Raw genomic sequence first — 15717 nt, forward strand, 5'->3', positions numbered from 1 at the left:
AATATGTTTTTACAAATAATAAAACGCACTGTAACCAATGGACCAAATGCATTCTAAGACATTTAATATTATAAAGTAACAGTCTAGAAGCCATACGTAAAATAACCATCATGTTATGAGCTCTCAAAATAATATTTGCATCGTTTTTGAAAGATCTACTTAAGATATAATCAAATATGTTGAAATTATTGTGTGAGAGTTCTATTAATCGAATTTAAAAGTCAATGAAACGACAATTGTGATTTTACCAATGAAATAAAGATCAATTGGTTCGTTGTCTATAATGCATTGAGAGATTATGCAAAATACTAGATAGACTTTAAGCAATAAAAAAAGATTAATAATTTGACAACAGCGTTTGGCGTTACCGATAAATATATAATTCGTGCAGGACACCATGTATTGCACAATAACCACAAACTTACCAAAGCTAATAATAATCAAAAACCACCGCAGCATAAAAACTAAACTTAAGCAAAATCAAGACACACGCCAATAATTACTTTAATACATATATATCTTAAAATGAAATGACTAGAATGGCCCAAGGTTACATAAGAATCTAAGATAATACCTAATGTCGATCTTAAGTGTTAGGTGATATGATTTCGTAAAAGTGTTTCCGCTCGTTAAGATTAAGAAAAAATATTCAACTCACCATAATTTGAATGGAACAGTGTCGCCAGTAGAACGAGTCCCACGATTTTCCCCGGCACTCCAGGACTCGCCATGGTTCTAAGGATATCTCCCATGGCCTTCAGCATGTATTCAATTTTCACTCCACTATCACATAAACAGTACACTTTGAGTACCGAGGCGCACGACACGAGAGCGACACATTTTAACAAAATTACCCCAATAGGTCAGGCCACGTGATCACGTAACTCCCCACTCCGTGTTCTTCATCGTTCGTGACTACTGTAAAAGGGTATACGTACATATGTATATACTAGTAATAATATTTCCTTACACGCGTTATTCTCTACCGAAAACGCTTTAGCGTATTGAATTTTATTATACGGCGCGTATCCAATGTTATATTAAATATCGCGACATGATTTATCGCGGAAAACTTTAGTCCCGCTCTTTTTTTATTTTCGCCCGATAAGATTTTTTTATTTTTTTATTTTTCGGGCGAGAATATAATAAATATATTTTTTCTCGCGTGCTTCATGTTACTGTTGTTGTTGTTGTTTTCTTTTTCCTCGTGTGCGTGGTCAGTCAATAGCGGCGTTTGACCTGAAACAGAACAGAAAGATTGAAATTAGATAAGGCGTGGAGCTGTTTAACCCTTTTACGGCGTTATGGACAATATATACCACACGATATAAGATAAATATGTATACTTTTTGTTTTATTAAAAATTTGTATCGTACCTGCTAAAAAAATAAATAAAAATCAATACAAACATAATGTACAAATCAATCGTATTGAAAACACTATATGATGGCACTAAAGCTATCATCATCATTATATTTTAATTACATCTATTAATCATACTATTTCGTATTATAGATATAAAAAAATACAACAAGAATATTATTAACATTATTAAAAAAAGTTTTTCTGTGCAGCATCTTAACATCAGAAAACCACTTTTTTATTAATAAATGTAAATTTAAATAAATTTTTCACTGAGTAACATATAACTGCCTTTTTAAAATCTATATATTCTCATATTTATATGTTCTTATTCTAATAGAAAATTATTAAAAATATGGGGAAAAAATATATGTAAAAAATTATTTGATTTTTATAAATTAACTGTATATTATCTATATTTTCTAAATATTATTTACAATTCTCATATCACAACTATATTTTTTATTATGATATTTATAAATACATATGTATCTACCGTATACAATATATGTTACAGTGAATGTGAATTTTTCATTTAATATATATTTTTAGTAGTATAAATATAATAAGCAAATACATTGTCATCGGTAGATATATATTCACTAGCAAAAATGTAATATAGCCGATGACGCTAGAGTAAATATAGGCTGCTCTAAATTGTCTATAAATCTTAATTTTTGCGTAACGTTTATTTGCTGTTAAAACCTAAGTCTAACTTAAACGAATTAACCAAATTTAGCCTGAGCTAATATATGTTCAAAAATAATATGTATAATAATAAGTGCATTAAAGGGTTGGTATTTAATGTATGTAAATCAACATCTGCCTTGTTTATTTTTAATTTCACTTAATTGCGTGTTTTCAACAAATCAGAAGAGGCGGTCGAATAACTTAGACATAATTAATTCAGGGCAATTAAGTTTAATGACAATTATATTTCACAGAAAAACACACACACCCTGTGTATAGCACAATGTGTATAAAACAGCATTAATTTGCGTAAGGAAGATTAATGGTTTCCTATGAAGCTTTGTCGTGCAATTTCTTGACGCTTGTACATTGTTAATCTGTCACAGTTTTACGTCACAAACATTTTTCAAAACCACTTTTCGGAAATGAATGATAGTACTTAAAGTAAAAAAATTAAATTAGTGTTTAAAATACGTTTTTAGCTAATATTTCTAACATCGAAACGCTGAACACAGCTTAAATTAATCATAATATTTTATATCTACAATAACATTTATAAAAATATTTAATAATCCCTCATAGAATTGTTGTTTTCTGCATATTATTTTGGCGATATTATGTCTTTAACCTAATAAGTTTTTATTTTTATCTACCTAAAACCTTATAAAATACCGCGGATATAGCTTTTTAAAAATTATTTACTCCTGATATTTCTTTAACAACCGTTTCAAACGTTCAAGCATACTTTAATAAGTACCAAGTCAATCTTTATTTATTACCTGTTTGATCGTTCTATTCTGTAACTTTTATAATATAAATTTGCCCGCTTTATTGAACATTTGTAATATAGTGATATTTGAAACGAGGCAATACAATTATATTGTAAATCGTTTTTTTACTTTCTATTTTTATCGTAGCAATTTAATTGAATTTATTTTTATATTTATGATTTATTTATATATATGTGTAAAGAAAAACAGCTTTAAACTAATTCAGAAAAAATACATATAAAAGACCACAATGATCTATCAACTGCGAGTATCTGGATGAAAATAAATCTATACTATCCGACAGCTGTACTTATATGAGAGTTGTCTAAATGCTCTAGAACCCAAGTGTTTGTAATAAGGTAGCACACGATAATTAAATTCTTCCAGAATCTCTGTATTGGATATCTATTATTATCAAACAGCGGCTTAAGAAAGTGCTTTCCCAAGTATACTCATTAACGCCAAAGTAGTGAATCATATCCTAACATACCTTTTTAGAATTATTAAGTATTCCTTTCTATACAGATATCTAAAAACATTTTCTATTATAAGCATGCTACTGAGCACTAGACGATTATATGAATTACATATTGTTTTCGAGCTTTTCTTGAGACAAAGTTAATAATAAAGGCTTTCTGCTTATGTTTTATATATACTGATGATTTTTTAGTTCACAAATTCAAAGCAATTACCACTTATTGCTATCAATTTTATAATCGATATTAAATACAAAATCAATAAAAAGGTGCGTCATTAAAATGTAATTTCGAAAACAATGTACTAGCTATATGACCCAAAATAATCATGTAGTTTAAATAAATAAGAAATACGTTGTTTTGAGATATTATAACTTACGGTTTTTTAAAAACTGAAAGACCGCAAAAACAATTAACCCAAGCAGGTAGAAAAACCACATATTTAGACGCATGCGCCTTGAAGTGGCGCTAAAATAATCTAAAAAAAAAATTTTATTTAAAGTTTAATCTCCTCTCCTCGCAATAGAAAAATCATTTTAATTTAATATTTGAAATAATCGATATTTTAGACTTGACTTCAGCATCAATAAAGCATACGCTTAATCTGCAAAGATGTCCCAGTATACGCCTTAACCTTTTAGATGATTTCATCAAGATAGTTGTGTAACCTAAGATTAAATACAATCTTTATTTATTGCGATTCACGACACAAATGATTTATTACGTATCTAGTATTTATATAAATATCAATTGTTGTAACATATTTTTTTGCAAATACATATTAAATAATAATATTTATTTAATATGTATTTTTAGTAGTTAAATTTTAAACTCTTACTGTGCATAAACGTTTTAAAAACATAAGGCGTTTACGTTTATGTTCTTTCAGGCGTAATAATACCCGTGGTTTCAGCACACATATTAATACGTTGTGCATGACTAAGGGATAATAAGGTTGATCCCATCAACTCAATGATGTTCTGAAAAAAGCCTTAATAAGGGCTGCCTAGCACACATAAAATCAAGGCAGGAGTTTGTGCGCCCTAATTAACGAGCCCTTTAATTAGCCAAAACTTAATACGATGTAATAGAGGATTTGGGTCAAATCAGTTAACGGATACGTATCCTTTACAGCCATTAAGGTAAATTAAAAATATATTCGTAAGCATAATTCAGTAATGTATTTACAGGAAACTTAATTTTAAATTAGCTAATTGAATCATTACTTTCTAAATAGTTTTTTTTATCTATGTATATAATTTAGTTTTTTGTTATTGTTAATTATAAGAATATTATTAATTAAGCTAGTATTTTTAAGTTAAAAAGGTAATTTTAAAGTAAAAATAAATTATATTTCAGTAAATTACTATGTTTGGGAATTTTTATTAATTCATATTGTATGCATTAAAAATAAACAGGTTATACAATTAATTAATTAAAATAAATCAGAGCTTGTACCAACTTGTCATTTAATTTATTATAATATAGTATGATATAATCTTTAATACAAAATAATGATCATTTTCTGATATACAAAATAATCCTTTGAGAATTCAAGCAATCGATTATGAAATTAGAATGACATATTTTTAAGAAAGACCAAGGGACGAATAAAATAGTATATTTCTAATTTTTGTAGTATATATCCCTGCCGTTAAAAATACTTTCCCGCTTTCTATCAATGTTAGCTAAATTGTAAGTAAAGATTTTGATAAAAAAAATATATCTTAAGTCTATTTTTGAGGGTTTTTATTTTATTGCTTAATTTTTCTTTGATTTTCAACGTTATATTATGCAGTATCCGATTACAAACTATCTAAATAAAAAAATTTAATACATCTTCCCTTATATTTAAATATTGTTTTAGCAACTTTGACAATGGTTTTCATTGATAACATTTTAAATTTATGATTTTAGCCCTGCATATATTTCTAGTAATAAGGTAATAATAATTTTAAGGCAATTTTTTAGTAAAAAAAGTCTCTTTGTTCCTGAGACATTGACATGAGACTGTCCTGATATGGAATCCTTAGTTAAAACATTTTAAAAATGCCGCGGATACATTTGTTTAAAAAATAGATATAACATGTAATTTAAGAAATGTTCTTTAATATCATACACGAAGAATAATATGATATAATTATAGAAAATTTTTACCACGAATCAGTAAAGAAATACGATATTAAAAAAGTAAACGGCAAAGTAAGAAAAGAGAAAATTTATGTATCAAAAATTGGCAAACATTTTGCATAATAAATATAATGGCAATAACACAAAGCTTGTGAACTTTGAGGTATCTAAAAATATGATTTTTGCTGCATATTTTCACATATTTCACAATGGCGTGAAAAACCCCCCGATGGGAAAAACGTAAACCAAATTGCTCACTTCTGTATTGATACAAGACATATGTCCAATCCAATGGATGTCAGGATATCATACCATGAGACTAATGTGGACTTGGACCATTACATAACCATTAAAAAACTGCGTGCTTGCATATATGGTTACAAAAATGAGAAACCGATGCTTGGTAAAAAAAATAAAATAAGGCTTACATTACTACGAAAACAATGCTACACAAGAAAAATCTGATACATATTGGAATTACTGTAAATATTTTGTTACGTCATTGACAGAAAATGTCTTAGGGCAGGCTGTAAGAAATTTAAACAATGAATAGCCAATAAGCAACCAGAGAGAAAAACCTATCATATATAATGCAACAAGAATATATACAAAAGTATTTGTTGAAAACAACAAATTTCTGCGCAAAAAGGTAAGAAAAAACACAGAATCAAAAAAACGACAAAGCGAAAAACACACTTATCTAGATCGAACAGCTCAAAGAAAGCAAAATAATAGTATCTTTATCATAAAATTTGACTAACTTCGAGGAGAGTATAAACCAAGGAGCTTTATGTGTAAGAATAAAAAAAATCACAACTGAAAAACCTAAGATCTAAGCTAGATGGGCGGAGCATTTCGATGACATGTTCAACGATTGAGAGACGAACTTAAAACAAGGAAAATTCTACTCCGAAGAAACGCAAACAAATATTTTAAGTGGTGATGAACTATCTCTGGAGGAAATAAACTAAAAATAAAAGTCACCAGATACAGATAATCTTTCTACAGAGATACTAAAAAAAGATAAAAAAAATAAAGGATATTTTTATGCAACACAAAAACAAAATTAAAAAAAATATTTGGCAATCTTACAACATATACTCTGATAGAAATAAAGAAATTATATATAAAATACATATAAAGGGTGACCTATAGAACTACAGATAAACACAACATATAAAATATTTTCTATGCTTAAAAATATTAGAAAAATGCCAAAGTGGATTGAAAACAGGAAAATCAACAATAGATAAATAAATAAATTGAATTTTGATGACAGTGTAGAATTCTTAAGCATCCTGTATATGTTTGCTAGAAAAATCCAACAATCCATTAACCTACCGAGTTACGAATGTTTAAGTCAAAAAACTTAAACATTCGTAACTCAGTAGGTTAAAATTTTTATGAAATGATCGCTAAATATTAAATGTTTATAAGCCTAAACTACATCTAAATAAAATATAAAAAAAATAGTTTTTTGCTTTAAAACAAGCGATGTATCAGTTCGATCGGATCCCCATACGAGCCATTTTGAGACTTTCAGAAGATTTAACGCTCTTAATTGCTTGGTTTTAATGATTAAATTTTAATTTTTAGTATCGTATAGAACTACTGAGCACCTATACATTCTGTATAAAAAAATATATAATTAAAAGTGTCATAACTTTGCGAAATCAAATCTTACTAAAAAATGTTGTACGCAAAAAGTGTTCAGAAGCTTAATTTGCCTTTAAAAAAAATTAAGAATTTTTTTTTTCCTAAAAACAAGTTTTATGGTAAATGGACCGGGCCCCCATACGAGCTTTTATGCTACTTGGCATATAGTTAACGCTAGTATTCGGCTCCTTTTGAAGATATAGACTTCAATTTTTAATACAAAATAGTGCTTTCGAATACTCTTATGATACCTTACGATATAGATTAGTATCATAAGGGTATTCGAAAGCTCTATTTTGTATCAAAAATTCAAGTCTATGTCTTCAAAAGGAGCCGCATACTAGCGTTAACTATAAAAAATTCGACCAAACCTGTAAGATACTGGGAAGCTCACCATCGAGACGCTTCACTTAGTTTTTGATTTTAAGGCTGTATATGAATCGATAAATAGAGGCAGATTAAATGCAGCGATGGAGAAATTAAGTGTCTTGAAGAAGCTTAATTCCAGTGCACACTGCATTAAAAAAAGGAACTAGAGATGCCAAAGTCAACTTAACAAGCAGTATATATAATAAACCGCCTATGCAGATGACAAAAATATTGTAAAAAAATAAAAATAAAAAGGCAAAGAAGTCTTTAACGATCTTGAGTCTTCTGCCAAAAAATATGCCTAATAATTAATATGCAGATAACAAAATACGTGTCATGTGTGACTAGACAGAGATATCATTATGCATACATACAGTTTTTTATACCTAAGTTACTGCTAGAAACGACAACAGCAAAGAAATCAGAAAACGAGTAGTACGAGCAAATAAAAATTATTTCGGGCTAATAAATCAGATCAAATCGCAGGCACTATCTCGTAGCACGTTGATACTCATGTACCAAATATTGATTAGACATGTTCTGACATACAATTACTTGGGCCAACGAACGATTGCTAGGCACATTCAAAAGAAAAGTGTTATAAATGATATACGGCACGTTGAGAAAGGTTAAAAAGTAGCATATTCATATATTTCATTTTGTAATACCGGTAGTACCGAAGGTGAATTTTTGCTATAATATCAATATAACCGGTATCGGTACTAACAGTATTGCAATCCTTAATCAATACCAAAAACGCTAGGCATCATAAGATTCCCTATCGATCTCGACGGTTTACCGTTACATTCTAATTAGAATCCATTACTATTTGCCTCTCAGTCATACACCTTAGGGGTGTTACCCTGCGCTTCTAAAGAAATATTTACCATTTTATTTATATTATATAATAATGCTCTTTTCTTATATTAAATACTAATATTTTATTGCTTTTGGTAGCAACAATATAAGGAACACATTTAATATTGACAATAATAATTATATTTAGTTAAAATATCGATGAAATTTTGCGCAAAATTAAAAAATCAGATACACAAGTAGCAAAGGTATGGAATTGAGTTAGTGGTATTGTAGGTTTATCGAATTTATTCATTTAACAATCCAGGACTGACGCTGATCCCCTAGAAATAAAAATGGGAGGGGTGTCGCATGCAACGAAGAAAGAGATAAAGTATGCTAAAGTACTTCGTCCAGACGACATGGGAATCTTATGAAAAACGGTAGAGAGGCTTTCTCTTCTTCATTATAGTCAGAAGAGACTACACAACCACCAAGGCAATTGTTGGATCACAAGTCTGGTGACCGAAGATCGGCTGGCAGACCAAAGCTTTGGTGGTTGAAGCCAAAATATAAAGGAATCTGATGTAGGACCGGAGGAAACGGAGAATATTATTAGAGAAGGCAAAGACCCATCTTGGGGTTAGGAGGCAATGATAGTAATTATAATGCGGTTTTCACCAAAAATCAATAGTATAACAGTAAATAAAAAAGAATCTGCTGCACCTAATACAAAGTATAGTACATAATATAAATCCCAAATATGATAATTGTTTAATTAAATTAAGTTAAGGTAATATTAATACTTTAAAAAATTATATAAGTGTACTTTTATTAATGTGAAGTTTAATTTTTAGTAAAATAAAATTTGAAAAATTCCTAATAATTTGGTAAGTAGTTCATAAACATTTTTTAATAAATATATGTAAAGGTCTATCAATTTAAAAAAAAAAAAAAATGTAAATTTTAAAATTTGTATCTAAAATTTTACTTTTGGTCTAGCATACGTTTTATTGAAACCTATGTCATTTCTACATTCAACAATTCAATTATGAACCCACTCAAAAATAACTTGTTAAAACGAAAAAAATCACCTTTTAACCCCACAACTTTTTCAATACTCGGGTTTTTGCATGCAAATACGCAGACATAACAATAACTTAGCAGATTAACAAGGGCCGGATTAACGTTTATCATTTCGGTTAGTACGGAAAAGCTTTATTTTTTATACGCGCGTTTAACATAAAACGCTTTTTTGTTATTGTATTGTTATCGCTTTAACGTTGAACGTCAAAAAATTTAACGCGTCTATTGTTTGTATTTTCTCTTTCATATTATTTTATCAGTGGTTTACGCTGAATGACTATTCAAATACCACTGCATTATGCTCCATTATAATTTTATATATATTGTACTTTTTTCATGGAATTTAGTGTGAAAAATATTCATGAATCGATAAATGCTTTTATTATAATTTTAACAAGCTAGGAATATGCCCCATTTGTAGTGAATGCTCATGCATCATATATACACATAAGATTGTCACTGATGATGTTGACACGCTGTTACTCGGATTTCATCCCCATTTTAGCTTAGATGCACCCGAGAACCCCCATCCATCTACTCCTACTTCCATTGATGCTGTAATAATTGTAGCTTTACGTATTTATGCCACCCGGTGGGCTGAACCGAGCCGACTGCTACGTGTAATCAAGAGTAATGAAGGCGACTCTCACCTTGTTCAAACAGTTCGCATTTGCTGCTGAGCAACTGACACGTGACATTTGAAGTGATCACGCGTTAAAAGATTGGGGGAGATCATAATTAAAAAATATATACTAAGCCATTGATACTTGTTTTATTTACTAATTAAAAAAAGGATTCCATTAGCAACATATGTACATAACAAATACAATAATAGAAAAAATGTCAATCATTGAGAAAATATAAGTTAAGAACTATATTAAAATAGTGATACACTTTACACATATATTTGTGTGGAACTCTTTTAGAATCCTATAGACTCTCTCTACTTTACGAAAATAACTATACATCAACAGTTACTGTAACAATTAATGATTTTTTCATAAATAAATTCATATAAATCTTATATTATGAGAAGTTCTTAAAGACAAAGAAAGGGCCACTAAATTTTAACATTGTCGCCAGTACACCCTTCCTAATTGGTTGAATCTTAAACTATAAAAGGGATTGGACCGTAGTGGAGTGAGAGAAGGAGCCGGAATTTTCCCAAGGACATCTGTCGCATGGTCCGAGGGAATTGGGCTTTGTTATCCGCGAAAAACGGCCGGTTTATTGGCATTGTAAAGCGTTATTTCCACTTTCAACCCTTGAGAATTTCCCCGAAAGAGAAAGTGACAGTGTTGGTCTGTCGCAGACGAGTTTTACGATCGGAAATGACGACCTAGTAAAATTTTGAATGCATTTGCTTAAATCGCGATGGTCGTTGTTTATACGAATGCCTCGAATGAAAATGGCAGCAGTAAGTAGGGTCGAAACGTCGGAGCGTCTGTAAAGTTTAAATAAGAAATTGAAGAATTCGTTATTAAACATTTTTAGGTATGATTCAATAATATTTATTTATAATTTTATGTATAAAATATATATTAATCAATATGAATGTCACATTAATATTTTTATTGCCACTTTCGCGCAAATAATGCTCGATATGTGGCCATTAATTCCACGAAAATTGCCGTAAGGCCAAACACGTACATAATGTTGAGATCGGGTAATATATTTCAACTGAAAAAATATTACTGGCATATTCGCATAAAATTATATATAAAAACACATCCAGGGTCATATAAGTGATTAAAGAATTTATAAATATAAGTAGAAATACAAGCAATAAATAATATATGTTATGTTTATTTTTAAATTACTTTAGTGATCAAAAAACCTTATTATACAAGAAACTTACTACAGTTTGATATATTAAATATATTTATTCTTACATATTCATTTAATCGTGTTGGCTAAGAAAACATTTTGTGTGATCTTATAGTCCATGTATTTTATAGAAATGCTAGTAATATAGTTTTGCTAGCACATCAGTAAAATCATATTAAAATATTTTTTTTTTCACTTTGGATTGAATATAAATAAGCCAAATTTTATTCAGAATAAAAATGATATAATTAAAAGCTATTTAATGCACAATAAAAAAATTCTAATTTTTTTTTTTTTTTTTTAGATTAAATTAAGACCATCGTGGTTACCCCAATGCGCCACGATGGTCGAAAACAAATTTTAAATTAATAAAACATAAAAAACGTATATATACATAAAAATAACGATACTTAAACATAACAAAAAAATATAAATTATCAAAATTAAATGATACAAACTGGATCAGATCCTCGTAGCTAACATTAAATAAGTCAATATGTAATGCCAGCGTATTAAAGAGCCGGATGGCGAGTTGGCAAGTGCGGATGTCCTAGCCCTAACGGCCATCAAAAGAGGTCGCGATCGTGATTCTCGAAAATGTTCCGGAACACAAAATTGGAATTCCTCGAGAATAGCTGGATTGTCGACAGCACCTTTTAGTAATTTGAAAAAAATGCTTAGCGACATACAGCTTTCTGCGAGAACTCAGCGAATCATATCCCAACGCTCTCCCAAGGCGCTGGGATATAAGTACGGATAATAACCAAATGTCCTTTTGTAAAGGTATCTTAAATACCTTTTTTGAATTTTTTTCACTAAAAGGGAATATTTGGCTATTCGGCGATTCCAAATTATAGATCTTGATTCAAGAATGCTACGAACTAAGGTGTCATAGAGGATGCGAATAACTGACGGATCATCAAAGTGAAAGGGATTCCTCATAACAAAGCCGAGCATCTTGGAAGATTTATCACAGACGTCGTGTATGTGTAGAGAGAACCTCCATTTGCTCTCGAAAGTGATTCCGAGAAGTTTTTCTAGTCAAAATGTTACCACTGAGATAAAATAAGCTAATGGCGAATGGTATCGAGAAAATGACACAGTAAGGCACTTTCCGACACTAAAGGGCAGATGGTTAACGGAAGCCCATCTCCACAGAGAGTCTAAATCACTTTGTAGAGAAAAGGAGTCCACAACAGATCAAATGCATTTATATAATTTTAAATCATCTGCGTACAGAAGAAAACTTGAATTTGAAATTGCTGTATTTATGTCATTAATAAATAACACAAAAAGCAGAGGGCCCAGATTGGATCCTTGAGGAACCCCCGAAGGGGTAAAATATTCTTTCGACAATCGGCCACCATATGTTACAAACTGTCTACGATTGCTTAAATAACTCGAGAATAACCGAGTTAAATTATCCAAGCAACCGAGGTTCGACAATTTTTTTAATAATAACCTATGACAAACTTTGTCAAAGGCTTTCTCAAAATCTGTATACACAACGTCTACTTGAATTCATGCATCGAGAGAAGTTGTCACCGTTTTGGTGATTGACAAAAGGTTAGTAACAGTGAAACGGGCAGGACGAAACCCGTGCTGTTGGTCTAACAAAACTAGCTGAAAGTAATTATAGAGATATTTATAAATAATTATTTCAAATAATTTAGCAGGAGCTGACAACACTGCGACTGGTCTATAATTCTTTATATATAATTTGTCACCCTTTTTATGAATAGGGGTGACTTTAGTGCATTTCCATAGATCAGGAAATGATGATGCCTTGAGAATCAGATCATAAATACATTTTAGAGGAGCAGCGAGACTGACTTTGCTACCCTTCAAAATAAAATCGGGAATTAAATCAGGTGCCCTGTCTTTAATTTATTAAATCCTTATTTAAGATCTGAGTGCTCGGTTTCTTTGATGGTCAGTACTGAAGACCAAGAGCATGAAGAAGGAAGCGACTGAGCAGAAGGCGAAAAAGATTCCTCGAAAACAGAACGAAAATATTGCGCAAAACCGTCAGCAATATTTTGTGATTTTCTTAATTGTTAAATAATATAATGTATAATAACCCAAAAATCAACACAAAATCTACAACAAAAACTTACACAGGCACTAATAGGTTGAAATAAACTAAATGTTATTAGCAAAATGAGATTAAAAATATTTAATATTACAGTTCACGTTCCCCGCGTTGGAATATAAAATCGCACAAACTCTCCTATCTAAAAACGGCTCTGCTTACATCTACACAAGCGAACCCCCAAAATTCAATATCGAATTCAATAAAACAACATTCGACAACTACTAGTCAATATTTACGATGCGTATAATTTCCGAGTACATAATAAAACGCGTTCGGTACAACGGCGAGAGTTAGGGCTGTTTTTATATTTAACATGCATGTCAACAATTTTATTGCCGCAATAAATAACGGTATGACGCATTATATAGCGGGTACTTTTTCTTCTTCTTCCTTTTATTTTATTACGTACGTTTTTTGTTCTGAAACAGCTCGAAAAGCTCCCCATCAATCCCAATTAGTCGGTCTTCCCACCACGCCGATCATAAATAACGCGAAAAGATCACAAGCGGTTTGGGGCTGGGGATGGGGTAGTAGCTATGGGTGGATATCGCATTTTCTGACCAAGTGTTATTATTGCGGACCGCTTTTATATAGTAATAAATTTGCCCTATCAAATTCACGCTCGGGAGGGTAATTAAGATCGAAAGCTCCGATATTGTGTGTAGCTGCCTAAAAAATAATCAATCGGAAAATTTAATTTCAATCAACAAACAATAAACAGGGGTCACGATTTGTGAGAGAAAAGTTTTTTTTAAGAAGTATGTATGAACTCAACAATGTATTTAAGGGGTAACTTTCTGTCAAATTTTTTTTCTTAAGATCTTTCGTTACTTGCATTCACTTTGTAAGTCAGCTATTTGTAATTAAAAATAAATACAAATAAAAATTCACTAAGTACTACATAACAATAAATGACCTAACACCCATGTTATGATTATCTAATAGTAAACAGAGTGTAATAAGATATAAGTACACTCATAAAAATAAATATGGTGTGAATACTTTATACGTATAAAAATAATGATGCTCTTAAGCCTTTTTCCGAATCTGTGATTCGGAAAAATATGTTGGCTATTCTGTTTATTACTAATTTCTTAAATAATATTTATGGCTAAATAATGTTTTTAATACTTGAATTTTGAGATGTTTTTTTTTTAATAACCAATAAAAATAAATAAATAAATTTTAATATGAGCTTAAACTCATATGTAAGTCTATTTATATTTGATTATATCTAAGTAAATTTTTATATATTTATTCATTAAAATGTGCATATTTGAGAACACCTATATTTTATCAAACTATTTTGTAGTGCTTTTTGTGGTATAAATTTAATAAAAATTACTATATAATTTGTCAGAATTGAAAACTGGTTTTATAGTGTGTACTATCAAATAGTTTTAAAAAAGTTAGTAGTAGTTATTTATTATATAGTTTTTGGATTTGTAAGAATATTTATCTTAGCATTTTAAATATTTATGATTTGATTATGTTGGATTTTTTTTTGGTATTACATTTTAGGTGTGGCTCTGATATTATACATATCTATTATATATATTAAACCTATCTTTGAACTTTTATAATAATAAAGATAAAAGTTTTTTTAATAATACACAATTAACAGACAATATAATTGAGTATTACCAATATCAGAAAAGAAGAAATAGTGCTTCACATTAGTGTAAATACTAAAAGCTTAACAAATATATGTATACCTTATCTTAAAAAATATTAATGAAAACTGTTTTATTTTATGTATTTAAGAAATGCGTTTTTTTTGCGACAGAACTCTTACACTATTTAAATAAACAAACAGCAAAGACTAATCATCTACGTTTGAGAATGAGAGTTATAAAATATATATTTTTTGCAATATTATCTGTAAGATATAATATATTATTTGTACATAGTAAATAATATTATTTATACAATAATATTTAAACTAAAAGAATGCTAGAAAATTTTAATGAATTTACTTTAATTAAATATCACAATCTGTATTTTTGTACAAGTGCTGTTAGAAGATATGTAATTTAGATGTCTAATTACCCCTTTACTACTAAACAGATACGTGAAAAATGTATGTGTATAAACGTATTACATATTTAATTTATTTTAAGAAAAAAAGCTACGCAGCAGATGGCTCAAACTAACATTTGATGACTTAATTCACGTTTTTAAAACAGTATTTATTTTATTTATACACATATATACGACGTACGTGGTGTTATTGTGTATATATGTATTTATATGTATAATATAAATATAATAAAAAAATGTTTGTATTCCTAAATTAAACGTTTAATTTTAATGAGTAAACCTATTATAAAATGTACATACAGAGATATAATTTTTTTTTAGTAAAAAGTTTTAGTATTTTTACGAATTCTGAGTTAATATATTTAATAAGCTAATTACACTTATAAAAAATAATAACAGTGTAATGATATATTATGTACAT

The 15717-nt window shown here is 29.4% G+C and overlaps 1 protein-coding gene across 3 annotated transcripts in view; it reads right to left on the reverse strand.

Annotated features, from left to right (window-relative positions):
• Positions 1–15717, reverse strand: part of LOC148230056 (neurotrimin-like) — a 521584-nt gene that overhangs the window by 128370 nt on the left and 377497 nt on the right. For all 3 annotated transcript variants that reach the window (XM_088197575.1, XM_088197572.1, XM_088197574.1), the window contains exon 2: positions 659–1239. In XM_088197575.1, the coding sequence (XP_088053701.1) occupies positions 659–764 (106 nt within the window). In that variant the 5' untranslated portion in view covers positions 765–1239. The remainder of the gene's footprint in view (positions 1–658; positions 1240–15717) is intronic.

Source organism: Plectrocnemia conspersa, unplaced genomic scaffold (genome assembly GCF_051122295.1).
Source record: "Plectrocnemia conspersa isolate PC_06_02 unplaced genomic scaffold, ASM5112229v1 ptg000011l, whole genome shotgun sequence".
In the NCBI taxonomy this organism is placed as follows: Eukaryota; Metazoa; Arthropoda; class Insecta; order Trichoptera; family Polycentropodidae; genus Plectrocnemia; species Plectrocnemia conspersa.